At 42.2% G+C, this 20826-nt stretch overlaps 1 protein-coding gene across 1 annotated transcript; it reads right to left on the bottom strand.

The window, feature by feature from the left end:
* Nucleotides 1-10207: 10207 nt before the first annotated feature.
* LOC103723077 (uncharacterized) lies at nucleotides 10208-19934 on the bottom strand. Its single transcript, XM_008813884.5, has 3 exons — nucleotides 19160-19934; nucleotides 14012-14199; nucleotides 10208-11097 (listed from the first exon to the last, which is right to left on the bottom strand). The coding sequence occupies exons 1-3, from the start codon at nucleotides 19824-19826 to the stop codon at nucleotides 10384-10386; spliced, it is 1569 nt and encodes a 522-aa protein (XP_008812106.1). The 5' UTR covers nucleotides 19827-19934; the 3' UTR covers nucleotides 10208-10383.
* Nucleotides 19935-20826: the final 892 nt, after the last annotated feature.

Genomic DNA, 20826 nt, shown 5'->3' with positions numbered 1-20826 from the left:
TTGAGCATGCTATGTGTGTCCGCTCTATTCTAACTTTGAAAAGGAAATAAAGAAAGAGATGTCAGTGAAGAGACTTTTTGATCATTAGTTTATTTTCTACACCATTTTGATGCCAATTCAGTCATGGTGCAGAAGCTTGCAAATGCTTGGTATGTTTTGTGAAAACCATCAACGACAGATCTTAGAACGGGAAACAAAAGATTGAGTTTGGGACAGTATCTAGCATGCAAAAATATCTAGTGTTAAGTGCCCAGCATTTTCTGAATTTTTCAGTATATACCTGCACGATGCAAGGGATCCAATATTTTTTCTTTTTTCTAACTATTTTTGAAATATAATATAGAATAAATATAATAGAGTAGATAATAGAAATAAAATTGAATATAGATATTTTCTACAATAAATTTTTGATATTAATATTATGATATACTATCACATACAAAATTCTAATAATATATGTGTTTTTATCGATATAATAAACAATATATTATTACAAAATAATAAGATCGTGACCTGAGCTGCGCATAATAAAAAATAGAAAAATATGGCATCTAACAAATATTTAAATGCAATATGGTAGGGTAATTAATAGTTGTATTTTTCACTTTTAGGTAAGACATGATCATAAAAATAAATAATAATTAATAAAAAATTAGTGTAATCAAATGATGGTATGAGCTAATGAAAGATATTTTCATTAATATCAGCATATCTTTATTATTAATGCTATTAATTTCTATATTAATTTAGAGTACTAAAAAAAAGAACTTTATTTAATATGGTTTGAAGCTAATATACTTATTATCCAAAATAAAGAGATAAGCTTGTTATTAATACTGGCACCCATGAACGGAAAGCTCATTGTATTTCTACTTTTGAGTGACATCATGATCATACAAATGCCAAAAAATAAATAGAATATTGGTGTAATCTAATGACGTGCATGGGACAAATTAAAGTATTTTCATTAATATGAGCATACTGTAATAATAATGCCATTAATTTTTATATTAATTTAGAGTACTACTAGAAAGTTGTTTATTTAATATGGTTTATTAAGCTAATAAACTTCTTATTAAAGAATGTATTAAAAAACCCTACTTATTATCTAAAATAAAAAGCTCTATTAGTAATGTTATTAATATTAGCAACCATGAATGGAGAGCTCTACAGAAACATGCCTTTATTTTTGTGTTTGCCAGTGTATCTTATATATATATATATATATATATATATATATATATATATATATATATATATATATATATATATATATATATATATATATATATATATATATATATATATATATATAAGTTTGGTAAATAATTATAGTGGACAAGCTAGCAATTGTGGGATAGTGAAGGAGAGCAATGGGAGGCACGTGTACTTCGCAGAGTGCTGGCAGCTTACTGTGCGGCATCCGGACAGAGAATCAACTTCACGAAGTCAGCCATCCAGTTCAGCCCCAGCACAGAGAGCAGAGTCAGACAGGAGATCAGGAGTATCTTGCAGATGCCCGAGCAGGAGGGGACTCTGGTTTACCTGGGAGTTTCCATCACGGGCCGGAGGCTACGAGTGGCGGAGTGCTCGGGGTTGGTGCAGCGGGTCGAGAGTAGGCTGGAGGGATGGAGGGCATCTTCACTATCCATGATGGGGAGGCTGACACTTGTCAGATCGGTGCTTGGGTCCATGCCGGTATATCTCATGGCCAACACTGTGGTCCCTAAGACGACTCTGTTGAAGATTGAATGTCTTCTCCGGAGCTTCCTCTGGGGGTCCCATGGTGGGGGTCGTGGGGTACATTTGGTGGCCTGAGAGCGGGTATGTCGGCCCACCAGTGAGGGTGGTCTGGGAGTTCAGTCCCTTCTGGAGCGGCGTGAGACACTCATTGCACGGCACGCAGCTCGTTTCTTGTTGGAGCCACATGGGCTTTGGAGTCGGGTGATGGCAGCCAGATATGGCCGAGGGAGCCCCGAGGCGGCACGGCGCGGTCGCCGCATCTCTTTCATGTGGCGTGAGATTGGGAGGTACCTGCCAACCGTGTTAGCCCATACCAGGTGGCTGATGGGCGATGGCCGGACCATTGTTGTGACTGATGACCCGTGGGTAGATACCATTCCCTTGAGATATTGGCCGACGACGGTGGATTTCGAGGCAGCAGTAGGGCTCCGGGTGTGCGACCTCCTAGCACCAGGGAGGGCAGAGTGGGACGTGGACAGACTCCACCAGTTGTTCGGGGCACATCTAGCCGAGAGGATACTTTCTCTGCCAGTACCAGGATGCGAGGGCCCAGATGTCAGGGTTTGGAGCACTTCATGCAGGGCCAGTGTGAGGCTGGGTGATTTGGCCCGGGTGATTCAGCGCGAGCATGAGAGTGGATGGGACGGTGCCTGGATTTGGAGGTCTAGGCTCCACCCGAGAGCAGCACTTTTTCTATGGAAGGTGACGTGGGACCGCCTTCCGACGAGAGCTGTGCTGAGCCGACGTGGTCTGGGGATCTCTGCGGAGTGTGGGGCCTGCGGTGCGGATGAGTCAGTTGATCATGTACTATTTGGATGCTTTTGGGCGCGGCAGACATGGCAGTGGACGGGTATCCCAGAGGAGGTTTGGCGGGAGAGGAGACTGTTTCTACAGATGATACGTCAGTGGCTGGCTAGTCCCCGGACATGTCAGGAGGCTATCCGAGCGACTTGCACCGCCCACCAGATCTGGTTGGCAAGGAACGCTCGCACCTTTGGCGAGCGTAGGATGTCGCCGAGGTTTGTTGCGGAGTCCGCTCGAGTATTGGCGATGGAGTTCAGACCTACCAGCCCTTCAGATACGACCTTGATAGCTCGGGACACCTGGGGTTCTTTCTCTGCTCAGGCAGCTCTTCGGACGGTGTTCTTCACCTGGGAGCCCCCACCCTCGAGTTTCCTCAAGGTCAATTTTGATGGCTCAGTACTAGACAGTGGTACACGAGGCGGTGCCGGCTTCGTCATACGAGACCCTCACTCTCGGGTAGTGGCAGCGGGCGGCTGCCGGCTATTCGACACATCAGTGCCAGCGGCGGAGTTGCGAGCTGCCTGGGCCGGCCTCTGCCATGCGCGGCGGGTACTACGGGCTAGCTCGATCATCTTGGAGGGCGACTCATCCACTGTTATTGGGTGGATTCGGCGGGAGAGCATTGACCATCCTCTGATCCGGGATATTAGGATGATGATGAGGGATGTTGTGGCCTTTGAGGCCAAGCATGTATTCAGGGAGGCCAACGGGGCGGCTGACTGGGTAGCTGCATATGCAGCACACCATTCGGGATACGCCCTGTGGGCAGGAGAGCGGGAGTTGCCATTGGCACTACGCGAGATTTTGTATTTTGATGTTCTTGGGTGTATTCGGACACGCGTTGTCTGAACAACCCGTTTCAAGCAAAAAAAAAAAAAAAAAAAAAAAAAAAAAGAAAAAGAAAAAGGAGAGCAATGGGAGGGTTTTTTTTTTTTTCCCTTTTCCTTCATAGAAGTGGGAAGTGGTTACTTACGGATATTAAATAACTATAGTCAAGGTCATCCTTTCCATGCGAAGTTAATGCTTCACATTTGCTTTGTTAGTTTACATCAAGAATCTAACAACCGTCAAACTTAATCTTGCGGATATATGTTTGTACATATGTTTGTATGTATGTATGTATATGTGTGTGTGTGTGTGTGTATATATATATATATATATATATATATATATATGATGTTCTTTCTCTTTAATTTTGTCTTCCAAACTTTTCTATTCTCACTGTTCCTCCGAAGATGGATAAGGCTACCATGTTTTTAGGCACATTTTTTTTAAAAAAATATATAGGATGAGATTTATAAATGGATGACACAAAAGTCTTTTGCATGAAGGTTATACTGTCCCCAGTAGATTCCCTTTGAAATTATTCATAGGCATCATTCAGCTCTTTAAAATCTCCTGGAAACCATATTCTAGGGATCACTGCTCTAAATATCACCAAAAATCTCTATCCAAAAGGTACAACATCTTTTATGATACTATTAATACACTATCTAGTTTGTTTTTTTAATAAATTATAAAAAGTTTTATAAAATTAGAATTAAATTATAATTATATCGAATAGTATGAAAAAGACCTATGCTCACCCTTCTGAGATTTATTTTGTCTAACAAGTTAATCCATAATTTATCAAAATGTTAGTCAAACCCTTAATTTTAAATGGGACCAAATATCACATCAAAAAAAATTTAAAATAATCAAAATAATTTTACGTGACATAACCGCCATCCAAGAATATAAAAAAAAATGTATGCATCTTCTTTCCCATTCTAAAGCAATTTTGATTTTTCATATAAGATAACCGAACTCAGTAACACTATTAATTTAACCGGAACATAAGTGTAGGTTTTACAAATTATTAGGTATAAGTATAATAAATATAAATCTTAAAGGAATTTTTGTAATTTACTCTTTTTCATAAGTCCTTTTGTTAGAAAGTGCATTATTTTCCTTAATATCCCCCCTTAATACACTTCTCTAAGATTATCTCGAAGTCTTATCTTGGTTTCACCTTCATAAGGATATTATATCCATTTGCTCCTAACGTTATCAGGTGGCACTTGACTGCAACATGCTTCATTCTGTTATGAGGTTTTTTGAGAATTCCTGCGAAACTACTCTGCAATAAAATCTGAAGAAGCTTCAGTTTGAGAATCCTAGCCTAAACATGATTTCTTCCAAGCTTTCCACATCACTAAGGTAAAGATATCCAAACCAGCAAGTCAAGCGAAGAAGCTCTGCTGTGTGCTACTGGATTATTTACTATTAGTTTTGTTAATTCTTGTCTCAGAGATTTCTAATATGTTAGTCCTGTTGCTCCCCCTTGCCTTGAAATATCTTTTTCTAGCCAAATAGCTTAACATGCTGTGCCTGATGCTGCCACATCCTAAGCTTTGGCAAACAAACATGCAACTGTCCCTAGCTTCTTTTTTTGCTAATTTGATCCTCATGAGAAGTTACTAGTGCATTGTCTAAATGTACAATATGAATTACTCTCCACGTCAGCCATTTCTCCACACGAAACACTACATGTGTGCTTGATTAGCTCTTGATCTTATTCTTCTTGTCAAATTGGAGAGAGTATTATTTCGTATCGTATGACCCGAACTTGAGAAATTCTGCCTCAGGCCGGGAACTAGCAGAGCATTGCTGATATACCTCTCTCCTTCATTGGTCAGAACGAGGATCCTCACTTTGCCTTTTTGTCTCCAACAGTGCTTCTTTGCCGTTCTTGTTCTCATCTTTATTTTATTTTTATATTCTTTCTGGAGGAAATAGGGAGGTAGGTGACCACCCATCATTTATTCATAAGAAAATCTTATAGTTAAGCTACAGAGCCAAATTTTGACATATCTAAGGAGCCGCATGGCCAATATATCAATCAGCCAAGATGTTAGACATTATCGTTTTAGCTCTTGGCCATACTTTGCCAAACTCAGAGAGAAGGTTGTTGTGATCACAAAGACCGGACCAGTCCTTGAACAAATGCAATCTTTCTAGTGCAACAAAGGCGATCGAGCATCTCTTGTTAAGAAATAGTCGGACATTTCTCTCCTTCCAACACACCCAAGCAAAAGCAACAAACAACATAAGAGTTAGAGGTCACACCTTCTTTGGGAAGTTCCTCTTGAGCCAATTTATCCAAAGAAATTTGAGAAAAGCTTGGTGTGTTATTGCCTCCTCCAAAGGAGGTCGCCAAGGGCCTTTAGAAGGCTAGGAGAGCGATCCCCAGGTCGTGGGGTTTCTATGCAGTGGAGTCTCATGGGCTGTCGGGTGGAATTATTGTCACTTGGAGGCAAGGTTCATGTAGACTGGATATTTTTCATGTTTGTGACCAAGAGGTGATTATGGTGATCTCGGAGGGCACTAGCGCTCCTTGGGTTCTTGCTGCGGTGTATGCTAGTACGGACTTCAGGGAGAGACGGAGGCTTTAGGAGGAGGCATTGCAGTTGATTGATCAGGGCTACCCTATGTTGATGGCCGGTGATTTCAATTGTATTGTTGATCCTCAGGAGAAGATGGGAGGTAAGCCTTTCTCTTACGAGAGGAAGGTCAAGGAATTTCAGAATTTTTTGACCACAAATGGCTTGATTGACTTGGGATTCTCGAGCCCTAGGTTTACGTGGTGCAACAATCAGCAGGTAGGGCCAGAGTTTGGGAGAGACTTGACAGAGCCTGTGCGACAGCTGGGTGGGTCCAGAGCTTTCCGGATCACCGTGTAAGTCACTTGCTTAGGATTGCGTCCGATCACAGCCCTCTATTATTGAGTACAGATGCATATGTTCCAGTGCACCCTCTTTCAGATTCGAGAAGCTGTGGCTCTGTTATCCACGCTCTTGGGAGATGGTGAGGGAGGCATAGAGCATTCCAGTTAGGGGTGATGCTATGTATCAGGTGTCCCGCATATTGGAGTTGGTGAGGAGGAGGCTGAGGAGATGGAATTGAGAGGAGGTGGGTGATATTTTTAGGAGGATTGAGGAGTCAGAGGTGGCCATTGCCAGTTTACAGGCTCAGGAGGCTCGAGAGGGGGTTTGTTGGATGAGGAGGTCGGGGAGCTCAGATCACTATTGGTTTTGCATGATGCCCTCCTCAGACAGCAGGAGATATTCTGGAGATAGAAGGCGAGGGTACAGTGGATCATGGAGGGGGACAGAAATACCAGTTTTTTTTCACCAGGCGACAGTGATTAGGAGGCATCAGAACAGAATCAGAGTTATCAGGGATGAGGATGGGCAGCAATCAGAGGACCCGGATGTGATCCAGAGGATTTTGGTGAGTTTCTTTAGGGCTAGGTGGACAGAGCAGACCAAAGATGTAAACTTAGCAGATATCCCGCCGCCAGAGGTGGGGGTTACAGAGGAGCAGTCTATAGCTTTGATTAGGCCGGTATCGGAGCAGGAGATCAGGGAGGCAGTGTGGTCCCTTGGGGGGGACAAGGCTCCAGGGTCGGATGGGTTCCCACCTGTGTTCTTTCAGCGTTATTGGATGATAGTTGGGCGAGACGTGACAGAGGCTATACAACAGTTTTTTAGCACGGCGGTGATGGCGGCTGAGTGGCAGAGGACTTTCACCACCCTGATTTCGAAGCGGCAGGATGCTACGGAGCCGAGTCATTTTCGTCCGATTAGCCTCTGCACGACCTTGTACAAAGTGACGACGAAGATTCTTGCTGTCAGGTTGAGGGATGTTCTTCCTAGGCTCATTAGCCCGGAGCAGGGGGCTTTCTTGGAGGGGAGGAGTATATCGGATAATGTACTTATTGCTCAAGAGTTTATGTTTGATCTTGGTAGGGCTCCGATGAGGAGGAGCTTGATGGGGATCAAACTTGACATGAAGAGAGCCTATGATAGGATGAGGTGGGACTTTGTGCAGCAGTCTCTGCGGGGGTTTGGGGTTCATAAGACATGGATCAGGTGGGCTATGGGTTGTATTAGTACTCCTTTTTTTGCCATTCTGGTGAATAGCACGCCATCCCGATTCTTTACATCATTGGGGGGGGGGGGGGGGGTTGCACCAGGGTTGCCCCCTTTCTCCACTACTATTCATTATATATGCGGATGCTCTGTCTAGTTCTCTACGGCAGGCAGTGGCCAGTCAGGAGTTGGAGGCTTACAGACCGGTGGAGGGGGCACCTGCGATTTCTCACTTGCTCTTTGCGGATGATTGCCTGCTTTTAGCCAGATCGTCTAGGCAGGCGGCCCAGACGATAGGTCGAATTCTTCGAGATTACCGTGCTGTGTCGGGTCAAGCGGTCAACCTGGCCAAGTCAGCTGTTACGTTTAGCCCGAGGACTAGACCGGCGCTGAAGCACTCTATATTGGAGGTCCTGGGAGTGGGTGAGCAGGTGGGCTTGATGACATATGTGGGAGTTCCACTATGTGGCCGGTGTCTGAGGATTAGGGACTGCATCTCCCTTGAGCTCAGCATCAGATGCAGGCTAGAGGGCTGGCAGATACACACATTTTCTATGATGGGTAGGATCACTCTGGTTTGCTCTGTGCTTACCTCAGTCCCTATTTATCTACCATCCCACGCCATTATTCCGGTGGCAGTTCTGAGGTCCCTTGAGCAAGTTTTTAGGGATTTTATCTGGGGAAGGAGCAGTGGTAGAGGCGGGATCCATCTGGTGGCTTGGAAGGTTGTATGTCAGTCGATCAATGCTGGAGGTTTGGGGGTGCAATCTTTGGTGGCGAGACGGGAGGTATTAGCGGCGAGGCATGCAGTTAGATTTGTGCTTGAGCCCGAGAGTATGTGGTCCTCACTGATGAGGGCCAAGTATGGTGCTTTGGTACCTGGGGGGCGAGCCGGGCGACACCACTCCCCGGTCTAGAGAGAGATGTGTGCTAGGGCTATGGTGGTGCTTCCGGAGATCAAATGGGCCATTGGTGATGGTCGCTCTATAGATGTGATGGAGGACAGTTGGGTGACCGAGTGGCCGATGTGCCGCATGCCGACCATGGTGGACTCTGCGAGATTAGCAGGGTGTAGGATTAGCGACTTACTGGACCCAGAGGGGGGTTTGGAGGGTGGGGATGATTCGGGAGGCGTTTGGGGAACAGCTGGCGGAGTTGGTTTTGGCCCTGCCAGTCCCTGCTGGGGGGAGTCTGATAGGTTACTTGGCGCAGGTGCGGGTCAGAGATCTTCACGCTTTGTTCAGCAAGGCGCCAGTTCGACAGATTGCAGGTGGCTGGATATAAAGGCTACGGATTCATCCCCGAGTGGCACTCTTCATCTGGAAGGTGGCTTGGGGCTGCCTCCCTGCTAGGAGTATGCTAGCCCAGTGTGGTATGCGGGTCCTTCAGTGCTGTGAGGCGTGTGGTGATACCGTGGAGACCACCGAGCATGTTCTTATGCAGTGTCCTAGGGCCCGAGAGATATGGAGGAGGTCTCCGGTCTCTCTACCTGACGCGGTGGCCTCAGCGCAGGATTTGTGCAGGTATTGAGAGACTCTATGCGTAGCCCTAGATCGGCGGTGGATGGGATTCTGAGAGCATACCTGTTCTATCACATTTGGCTGGACAGGAACGCTGGCATTTTTGAGGAGAGGCGGTCGCCTCCGAGGATGGTGGTGGATAGAGCGGCTCGACACGCGAGGGACGTTATTGAGGCTGCCACCGTGTTTTCTTCTAAGATGGCTAGGGACACCTAGGGCACTCTTCACGCTGTTTCAGCGCTACGCTTTGCCCTTGTTTCTTGGGTACCCCCACCCCTTGGCTATCTCAAAGTAAACTTCGATGGCAGCAAGTCAATGGATGGTGTGACTGGAGGGGTAGGATTTGTGATCAAGGATCACTGTGGTAGGATGCTTGCCGCAGGAGGGCGGCGTACACCAGGGCTTACTGTAGTTGGGGCGGAGCTGCGGGCTGCCTGGAAGGGTTTATCCTACGCCAGGCAGGTACCTGGCGTTGAACGGGTGTACCTTGCGGGAGACTCTGCGGTGGTGATCAACTGGATTCGGAGGGCGAACAGGTATGGTGATGGTCACCAGACTCGCAGGATGGCTCAGCTAATGAGCGGCTTTCAGGCAGTTCACGTATTTAGGGAGGCGAACAGGGCCGCAAACTGGGTCACCTTTTTTGTGGCCCGGAATGCCGGGAACTTTTTGTGGACGTCTGCTTCAGATGCTCCTGTTGCTTTGTTATCTTTTCTTTCCCGTGACGTGGCTAGTTGTACTCATATTAGACTTAAATGAATGAGTAGCCGTTTATTACACACACACACACACACACACACACAAAAAAAAAAAAAAGGAGGTCGCCAGGCACCAATCTGCCTGAAGTCTGCAAAATCAACTTGGAATGGAACATTCCAACTGATCAAGTATGTGAGGGTGTTTTTCTTCCCCTAAATCTGTAAGTTCCAAGGATGGATTTTGAACAAAAACTTCAGTGATAGACCGCAAAAAATTCAGCTCCAGTTTGGAAACACAGGATCACGCAGCAGAATACAATGCCAGTCATATAAATGAAGAATACGCCAGGTCTAATGAAATAAAAAAGAACAAAAAATAGCAACAATGGCACATAATGTATGCATTCAAGAAGTGGAGTGCTGGATCCCCTATCTGGTCAAAATCTTTCTTGACACCAAGATCAATACGTGCCTACATTTTATTCGAACAGAATGAGATCACTGATTATCACAAAAGAAACATGAGAGAGACTGAAAAACTATATGCAATTTGCAGCAGAAAGATCCACAAGACCCCAGAAAGGTCTTTATATACAGAACATCGGTCATAACCACATTACGACACAATAATAAATAGAACAGGGAGATTTAATAGACATAGAAGCCCATACCTCACAACACATACTCCAAAGAAATGATATTCCATCATTCCACATCAATATCTTCAACATCTAGCCAATCATTGGATTCCTTGGTTTGCAGGCAAGTGGAGTCATCAATCTTTGAAGAGGCCCCAGGGCCTAGCTGAACCCAGCCTCTAGAGTCCTCAGTTCGAGGATTGTTTGCATCAAGGGCCTTGGTGCTTGAAAGTGTGCCTCGATCATCATCATACTCCAGATCACTGAATGATACGTCTTCCTCATGTCCTAATGGGATAGCAGCACCCCCCGTGCCACCCATTTCACCCGTATCCTCTTCCAACCAGTCATCACCATCCTCTTCGTCCTTCTCAATCACGACTTTCGATGTCTCAGTAGGCAAATACTTCGTCTTACTTTGCACAGGTGGCTGTTCTTCAATGACAGACTTGTCAATAATTTTCACCTCAGTTGTTTGAACAGGGTGCTTTTCAGTCTCAACATCTGCCAAGGGATCAGAAGTGGGTTCTCCAAATGAGGGTGCAACAGGGTGCTTTTCAGTCTCAACATCCGCCAAGGGATCGGAAGTGGATTCTCCAAATGAGGGTGCTTTGGATGGTGCAGTTTCACTGATTATTTTTGATGGTCCTATGACATTGTCTTCAATTGGAACTGAAGCAGCATCCTCTTTCCTATATGATGTCTCCCTTCCAGACCTCTCAGATCCAGGCTTTGTCCGATTCTGTGGATCCTGTAACAACATTGATCTTGTTTCCATGATCTGCATGCAAACGAGACAATGAAACATGTTAACAATATCTATGTACAATAGCCACTCAAGTGAGATAGTTTAATGCAAGATCCATACTTAGCATAAAAATCAGAAAGATACATAAACATCCAAAATTAGCTCCAGCACCTTCACCCTCCTGCTCCAGTACCACACATCACCTCTCTACTTCTCATAACCCTTTATCGGGCCACTTAATTGTCAAGGGTTTGACCTGACCAATAGTGTCTATCTGATGACCTGGACAAACCACTCATCACAGAAGACAAATAGTCTAGTGGATGGTTTGCCACTGTGGCTAATTTGGTCATGTGAATAGATAAATCTTGGCCAATCCAGTGAGCAGGACAGAAGCAGATTTGTTCAACTTCTAGCTGGTCTGATTTTACAGTTCATGCTGGCTTTCATTACACTGATGTAAATACAATGGAGAATTTTATATTCTAATATCTACGCCTCATAACCCTCCAGCCCATCACCAGCACACCTAAAAGAGTCGCTTTTTCAGGCCACTTATTCTCAACGGTTTGACCTGGCCAATAGAGTCTCCCTGATGACCTGGAAAATCCACTCATGATAGAAGACAAACAGTTCAGTGAATGGTTTGACACTGGTTAATTTGGTTGTGATTAGATAAATCTTGGCCAATCCAATAAGCAGGACAGAAACACAGTGGTTCAACTTTTTATCTCGTTTAATTTTACAGTTCACACTGGCTTTCATTACACTGATTAAATACTATGGAAAATAGTATATTCTAATATCTTGATTCTTTTTTCACCTGAAACTCCTCACTGACATGAATCTGACCTATTTACAGCACTGTTCAACTGACATCAACCAAAAACCTTCTCATGCTTGACAAACATACAAACAAAGGAAAGAAAAGGGAAAAATATATCTGAGAGGAATTAAAAATAAATTCAAAATTAGATTCAGCATTAAATAAATGATAAGGAATTGTAATGAAATCCTTGAGCGCTCCAAGGGAAAAAAGTGATGAAAAGCAAAACAAACTTTGCTTGATCCACTTCAAGGGATGAGAGAGTGGGGCGGGCAAGAGAGAGAGGAGAGAGAGAGAGAGAGAGAGAGAGAGAGAGAGCATATTTCTAGATATCTAATATCAAGGGACCAAGCAGGGTCAAAGCTTGACAAATCATCAGCATTGAATAGAAAGGGACAAAGAGCAGGGGTTTCTGGAGGCAAGCATCATTTTAGAGAAAGAGGGTTTCCAGTCGTTCCAATGAGAAGATCTAAACAATATCTTGATCAACTTGAGCTGCCCTGCAAGTATAGTTGCTGGGATGATCCCACTTGGCAGTTAAAGATCAAAGCCTTCAAGTAATGACTGCTTAGTTGAATCCATACAACATAAAATTTCCAGCAGAAAGAATCGATTGAAACCCAATGCTCACACAAAGAACTATAAACTCAATCCACAATGGGTCCAAATTGGTTCGAGTGCAAATCCAAAATGGGTTCAAGTTGGTAAAGAGTAGAAAATTGCCAACCTTATATCATCATGAAAGAAATGATACAATGACTTACAATTGTATTACAAAAAATAAGCAGAAATTATGTTGAATAAGAAATCATATACTAAAAAAAATGTGCCTGTTTTTAGTATTTTGGTAACCCAGCACCAATAAAAACCAACCTGGTCTTAGCTTGGTTGGTGTGAACTGGGTCCAATATCAGTTGGCTCAGTTCTGGTTCCTGAAAAATGAGAACTGATCAGGATTGGTTAGGTTCCAGGTTGACTCCTAACTCACAGTACACCCTAACATGACCACCACTACTAATTTTCTCCAAAAGTAAACCTTAGCATGAAGTCCTTCTTAGAGTAGGTCTCTACCTCCACAAAAAAAAATAAAATGTGAACAAAAATAAAAGCACCTTATGACCAACTGGCCACTTTAAGAGTGTGCAATACGTGCTATATAGGTTCAATAAATGCAAATTTTGACAACTCAGCCGACAGGAATCATATATTCACTAAGATGCCCACCAGGTTTGGCTGAATTTATCAAGCAAGGGTACTTGACCCTCCTATCTCTCTTCGTTCCTTTTCTTTATTTTCCCTTCCAACAAGTGGCTTTCTCTTGAACTCAAAGCAAAAAACTTTTTCCTGTAATTTCATTTGTTCTTAACTTTGAATTGAGAGTTAAAATCTATTCATGTATAGATGACCCTGTCTCTCTAAGATGTTGTGAAGAAGAAATTTTATTAAGCTATTAATTGGAAGAAAAGCTTGATGAAATAGTAACTATTTTAATATATATATATATATATATATATATATATATATATTTCTTTTTCGATAGTAATCATATTAATTTGTGTATTAGACTTGCTCAATTATGTAGTGACCATGTTTGTCACTTATCTATCAGCAAAGTATGAGTTAGCATACTAAATTAATTCAACCAAGTCAAAATCATATAGCAGTGTTCCAGACATCTTTAGTTTCTAGCAAAAAAAATAATCTAGATCCAAAAGAAAAAACAGTTTTTTGGCATGGTCTGGTAGCTGAATATCTTTCTGCAATCTTGCAGATATTTCTATGCTGGAACATATCCACTGATAAAGGACAATATAGACAGTCACAATAGAGAGAATCAAGGCATGTTGCTAATGTTCATTTTGTTTGCTCTAACCAAGTATTTTGCACCATCACTGCGTATGACTGAATAAAATAAGCTATGATAAGTAAATGCTTTTCGTCAACAAAAAAAAAAATTCAACAAATCCCTCCAAGGTCATTCTCAAAAACCAAGAATACAATGCTGTGATGGTTTAATTCATATATCTATACAAAATGAATTGCAATTATTGTACTGAAAGTACCATAGGCTGAGAAGTAATTAAAAGAATCATGATAACAATGACAGACTAGGTGACCTACCTGAGGTGTTGACAAAAGTTCAGCGTCATGCTTATTGAGTCTAGAATGCAGAAGTACAAAATAGATTTTCCAAAAGCATCCTTCATTCATATGACTCGGGCAAAGCTCGATCCTCAAAGCAGCTAATCTGGGTGCAAGGCGTTCAATGGCCAGTGCATGCTCTTGTTGAGCATCTGACATTTCGAAATCTAAAAGAAGAATAAAGAAATACCTATAAAAAAATTCTTGCCACGAAGCAAAGATAAACCAAAACATACACTTGGCTGATCAATATTTATCTCTCACCAATACTATAGACTGATTATGTCAAAAATAACAGCACAATTATAATTTTCATACGTAACTGTATTCAAGTTGATAAAAATTGCAACTAACTAGAAGGCTTCCATCATGAATCATTAGTTAATCATTTAAGAACATGTATGAGTTGTAAATCGACGTAAATGGATTTGATGCACCAATGTTTGAAAAGAAAAGGGAGGCATAAAAGGTGGATGCATGTAGACTCTTGATAAGCTGAGGTTTAAAGCTCACAGATTTTCAATAAGGACTTAAAAGTTTATGAAAAATCATATGAAAATAATCATGGCAAATAAGCAGGTATTGCACCAGGATTCAATACCAATTCTAACAAGACTTACACATCTGGTATGCCAGATGTCAAATATCATTATGATTAAACTAAATGTTCATGCTTGGCATTTGGCACAAGATCGCTCATAATCTTTTTTTTTCAAAGAAAAAAGATCAATCCCATTTTTTTCCAAATCTATCAAACAACCAATCCAATTGATGTGTATGCCTCCTACATAAACATAGCCATATGGTGCAAGGTGTGTCTACCTTGCATGAGTGTCCCTATGTGATGTATATGTCATGTATTTCATAGTCCCAACCATGAGGGTGAAAGCTTTTATGTATTTATTTATTTTTTGTGCTTGGGGGTTGTGGGAGACAGACAGGGGGCCTAGCGGTGCTTAGGGGCGAATCTCAAATAAGCCTTTTGAAAGAATGCAATAGGTTGTATTAGAATTTATCAAAATTTATCGAACTTCTATGCAAACATAATTAAATTGAGCGAGAAGATCTATGAAATAAAAAAAGTGGTTCAGTCACGAATATGCCATTGCCGCCTCATTGTTATCTAAGCTTTTACATCTTGACTCTCTGCACTGATCTTTGACTCCCTTGTCTTCTTTTGTTCTCCTTTTTGATCCAAATAACTATCCAATGTTTCATGGAGATTTCTTATATCTATCTACAAACATCTTCAATAGACAATCTTTTAAGAAGGACAAAAATGTAAATTGGTTGCATTGAGCACTTCATGAGAAAGAACTGCAAGTATCTTAGAAGGATTAAATTCAATGAAAAGGTTAAGCAAACATGAATTCAGTAAGGCAACTAAACATGAGCAATGACTGTAACAATGTTCTTCCCATTTATTTAATTGCCAGAGGGAACTCTATAATTAAATGTTCTTCTTACTTATAAAAGGATATCACAATTAAAACTAGAAAGGTAAACATCAGATGATAATTTCCTTAACTTAAAAAAAATTACAGATCAGTAAGAGTTTCAAATACATGGTGAATCATTCGCAAAGCAGGTTATTTAAGACAGGTTAAACAATTCTATATATTAGCAACCCATTCCCTGCAACAATTGTTCGTAAAGGACTTAAAAAATCAAAAGAATTAAAAAGAAAATGCTCCAATTAGTTATTCATTATATACACATGCCAGTACATATATAGGCACAAATATGTAAGATTTACGCATTCCCCTTTCTCATTTATTAGAAAGCTTGTAATTCCTGGACACAAGGCAGACCAAATCAAATGTTTGAGAATCATTGCTAAATTGCCAATTCAAAAGAATAATTGAAGTCATTCAAAACAATACAAGCATTGCAGAATTTAGATATCACAAAACTTTCAGCTAGTTATTGTAACAACGCAGGACCTCTCACAAAATGGCTAGCTAGAAGTTGTTTAGTTTTCTTAGCTAAGTATCCAAGATCTCCTCAGCACACAATCAATGTAGGACTAAAGACATATCCACACGGATCTCCACTTACCCACCCCACCCCCCACCCCCCAAAAAAAAAAAAAAACCTAGTATCATTGCCATAGTAAGGATTACTAATAACATGATTTCCCATAGTCAAACTCAAAAAGAGCCTATGTTGCAACATCCCCTAGTCCACATAGGTCATTGGCCAGGTCACTCAGATACCATTTTTAACAACCCAAGATCTCACCGAAAAAGGCTAATTGGAAGGTACTATTTGGGTTCCTTGTCCCTAAATAAATACTTAAGATCTCTCCGGTGCACAACCAATGTGGGACTAAACACAACCACACGAATCCTCACACACTTTTCTTGTTTAAGTTATAATATCCTCGCCAGGCTAAGATCCCAAATCCAATCAAATCCACTTGTAAACAACACCAATTATAAACATTATGATTGGCCCATGATTAGTATCCAAAAAGCCCGTGCTACAATGTTCCTAGTCCACATGGGCCATGGGCAAATTCGTTTTAATATCATTTTTAACGAGCCAAGACCTTTAGCCAAAAAGACTAACCGAAAGGTGTTATTTGAGTTTATGGACCCTATATAACTACTAAAGATCTTCCTAGCGCATAATTGATGTGGGAGTAAATACATGCGCACAAAGATCCTCACGATTATTAAAGGAAAAAAAAAGAAGCAATGGCATCACCATATTCTAAATACTTGATATAGCTTTTCAATGATTCTTTTTCAGCACCACAACATTATTTCGAGAGGAGCACCCACAAAATTAATAACTTCTCATCACACACAAGAAAATATGTTTAGTGTGCCCTAATCAAAGTTCCCTTCCACCCCTTCAAACCACCATGAAAGGAAGGATGCAAATGGGCCAATTTACGGGCCAAATTTTACATTGTTTAGGTTTTGTTGTTTGGATGCCCTATCGAAAATTTTGGAAAAGCTTAGCGAAAGCCCAAGCGTAGACCATTTGCATAACCCCTGGTAAAAGAGCAAGGATGACTCAGTGCCAAGTCAAGAGCACAAGAAAATTTATGTTCAATAGAATGGATGATCTTGAGGGTGTCTTCTATAGCAAGCAAAGCTTCATGGTTCAGAATTTGGACTAGAACAGCCCATGCTAAAAAGCATTCAAAATCTAAAGGAGATGTTACCTAAGATTGAGGTGTTTCTAGCAACTCAATTTCATGGGAAGAAAAGAGGACTCATGCTTTAGTTTGTGGAGAAACTTGCTTCTATACACTATTCTAGTTAAAGAAATGATCCTCCATAAACATTAGGAATTATGCTGGTAGCGTAACTTGTAGTTGAGAAATAAGGTTTTTAGTAAGATGGAGAAAGAAAAACCATAAAATCTCTAAACGTAACTTTGGTTAAATTATTTCAAGTGCCTATTTATTACTAGGCTCATTAGGTCGAAGACTTCAGTTTGTCAGAAGCAATGTTACTGGGACACTATTTTGGGTTTATTGACATATTAGACACTAGGGCACTTGAACACTTGGGACACTTGGGACACTTGGGACACTTCATGACAATTTTTAGCACTTCATATCATTAATCTTGATGCCGTTATTATTACATGTCTATTTTCCGCACTTATATAAAGACTTTATCAAACTTCATGAATTTAAGTGGCACATATCTAGCTCATAATTCATTATAAGCATACACCAATACCTAGTTACACTTGAGATATATGAATGTCCCCATGTCCAATTTTAAAAGATTCTAGTGTCGAATTCTTTTCGACACTTGGATACTTGACACTCATGTTACAAGTCCACATAACATTGCTCAGAAGCATCCAATATTCCAACACAATCAAAAGGCTCAAAAGGTCCCATAGTTTCTAGCCATTTACTCATCATCACATCAGAGAGAGAGAGAGAGAGAGAGAAAGAGAGAGAGCTCTTATAATGTGAATATGATTAGGTATAAAGAACACTAAAGAACCTGAAAGCGGAATGAAATTCTAAATCTCCTGGCAAAGCAAGTTCCTCCTACATGAATATGCAAAGAATATTTCTCAACTTTTAATTGAATACGTCCACAGCAATGCTACTCCTATTTCACCTAGATACAAGCAAGTGCTAGATAGCACAAGGGCATTAATCCCTTCTGAAAGCCATATTAGAAAATGAAACCCCAACCAACATGAGCATAACATCTAGTGTTGCCAATCCATACAAGCAATACATATCTCCTACAAGGGCTATTGATCTTAAGGTTCGTGTATCTTTAAACCACGGTCAGTGGAACCATTCCGAATTGCCCGATTCGCAGCATACCGAGCCGTATCGACGGCAGACCGGAACGGTTCCGGCAATCAAAACAAGAAATTAGTGACGGAGAGGGAGATGGAGAAGGAAAGAGAGAAAAGAGAGAGCGAGGAAGGCAAAGAGAGGGAGAGGAAGGTAGAGGCCGACCAGTAGAGGGCTAGAGAGCCGTGCGGAGGGGCAAAGGAGGGGATCCACCATCGGACAGAAGTCCTTGCTTTAAACAGAATCCAGAGATGTCTGGTGTTTCTCTTAAATCACAGCATTGCACAAGGTCCCTATTAAACTAATCTGCCAATTTCAACAAATGCCACCTAACTTAAGATTCCACTTCACAGAAGAACACCAGTTTGAGGCTTTAATTTTATCTTGATTAACATAGGAATCTTAAAGATGGATGTTAACATATGTTTTTTTGGGAAAAGTCATGTTTAAATAGTCATAAGGAGAAAAAAGGCATATTAAAGAGTATTGAGTTAGTTGACCAGGATTCGCGCCAGTGGGAAATAACACCATGAACACAACCTCATAGACATTCTAGATTAAATATCGGCAAGGTATTGAGTCAGGAAGGGGGTACAACAAGAGCAAAAATCAAATTGGATCATTCCTAATTTCAAAATGTAAGTTAGGGAAAACATAGAATTGGAATCTTGGTCATAACTAAGCTCAGAGAAGAAAATTTGGTTCAACTAGATTCATGCCAATGTGAACTAATGCCATGTAATTAACTCAAAGACATCCAAGCTTAATTATCCACAGAACCATAACATTGGATAGGACTGATATGTCCAAATATCAAGAAATAGATTGGGGGGAAAGCATACCATCGGAACCCTCGTCATCATGAAACAATGGGAAATCCAACCACGTCTCCGGATGCATCGAGATATTCCTCGCAAATGCCAAGACCTCCTCGGTAATACCCACAGCGCCAACCTCAAAATTCTCTTCCTCCTCATCCTCCCCCTCCTCCTCCTCCTCCTCAGCCCCAAACGGCAGCAAAGTAGACGCAATCTTGGAGATCTCCGTCACCGCCTTGGCATTCGACAGCATCGAGATCCCGCTCCTGAACTTCCCGCTGATCTCGGCAAAATCGCTCCGGATTCCGGCGATCCTCGGAGACTCCGCCGCCTCAGCCTCACCGGAGTACCCGGAGGCCGCCGGATCGGAGAAATCGGAACTCCGGCCGCCATCGGAGGGCGAGGAATCCGTCCCTGGAGCGTTGGGGTTCGGGGAATCCGGCGGCGGGGCGAGGAAGGAGGCTACGCCCCAGAATTGGCGTGTTAGGGTTTTGGTGAGCTCGGAGAGGTCCTCTTTGACACCCCTCGTCGGGGTTCCAGGCTCCATGGGGCGGTCCTCGTCGGATTCCGCTTCTTTGGACGGGGACTCTCGGGACGATCTCTCAGCCTTCTCCTTTCTCTTCTCCTCATCGTCACCGTCGCCATGATCGGAGCTCAGCGAGCTCACGAGAGACCTCGCCAGCCATGACATCTTCGTCTTCCTCCTCCCCTTCGTTTTCTTCGATACGGGGAAGGGAAGCCTTGGCCGAGGGGCGTGTGGACTGTGGAGATATTCATACCGCCGTTGCGGTGGATGCGAAACGTGGTTTACGCGTCTGCTTGCGTAAACATTTATATGCGTATGAGGTTGTCTGCCGTCCGGTTTGTTCAGTTAACGCATCCCGTCCGTTGGAATAGCATCAATCTTAGCGCATGAGTTGGGGCGTCATTATGGATGGGAAAACGCGCCCCGCATGGGACGTTTTATGCGGTTCTTTAGAAGATAATGCTGTTCCTCCGGCGATGGATGGATTGGAGCGTGGGCAAACTACATAAGATCAGCACAGAGTGGGCGCTGTGATGTACCACAACCACCGATCTCCCAACTTCGGAAGATCATGACCTTCTGATCGGCCGAACCAAGTTGCATGATGATCTGCGCTGTGATATATGCGGTCTCAATTGGGTAACCGTGAAGACGGTAAAGTAATATAATATTAGTAAGCCGCAGGTTGTGTTGTCTTATGACCCAATCCGATCCGTTTTGGAGGTTCTGTTGGACCGAGTTGGGTCTTAAAATTAGACTCGTTTTATTTTTTGGGCCAGATCTGCATTTACTAAATTCAGACTCAATCTGATTCGACTCGATCCGTTTGAAATTTGGATAAATTTGGATTTTTAATCCTACGACCCGATCCGATCTGATCCGAATCCATAAACTTATTTGGGCCTGCGGAATGCAATCTTCTATCGAATCGGATCTGAGTTCAAAATTAAAAACCGAACAATCAAATTGGGTCGGAGTGATCCGACCCGATTCGACTCATTTGCACTCCTAAATATATATTTAGGATGTGACATGTAATTTGTGTGCATTACAATTGGTGTCGCTCATCTTGTTCTCTTCTACAGGGGGTATAAAATTCCAAAATTATGTAAAAAAATATTATTTAAATTTTAAGTATGAAGTGGATGGAGTCACATCTTAAGCG

The sequence above is a fragment of the Phoenix dactylifera genome, chromosome 1 (genome assembly GCF_051530095.1).
Source record: "Phoenix dactylifera cultivar Ajwa chromosome 1, Ajwa_hap1_PhDact_Kaust_v1.1, whole genome shotgun sequence".
NCBI lineage: Eukaryota > Viridiplantae > Streptophyta > Magnoliopsida > Arecales > Arecaceae > Phoenix > Phoenix dactylifera.
This window is presented reverse-complemented; position numbering and strand designations above follow the sequence as displayed.

What these genes read in the sequence shown, in the direction of transcription:
- LOC103723077 (XM_008813884.5), bottom strand. Translation starts at nt 19,826, where the DNA reads ATGTCATGGCTGGCGAGGTCTCTCGTGAGCTCGCTGAGCTCCGATCAT. An exon ending in TGATGACGAGGGTTCCGATG is followed by an intron (nt 14,200 to 19,159) that starts GTATGCTTTCCC and finishes TTCTTCTTTTAG; the next exon opens with ATTTCGAAATGTCAGATGCT. An exon ending in AACTTTTGTCAACACCTCAG is followed by an intron (nt 11,098 to 14,011) that starts GTAGGTCACCTA and finishes GTTTGCATGCAG; the next exon opens with ATCATGGAAACAAGATCAAT.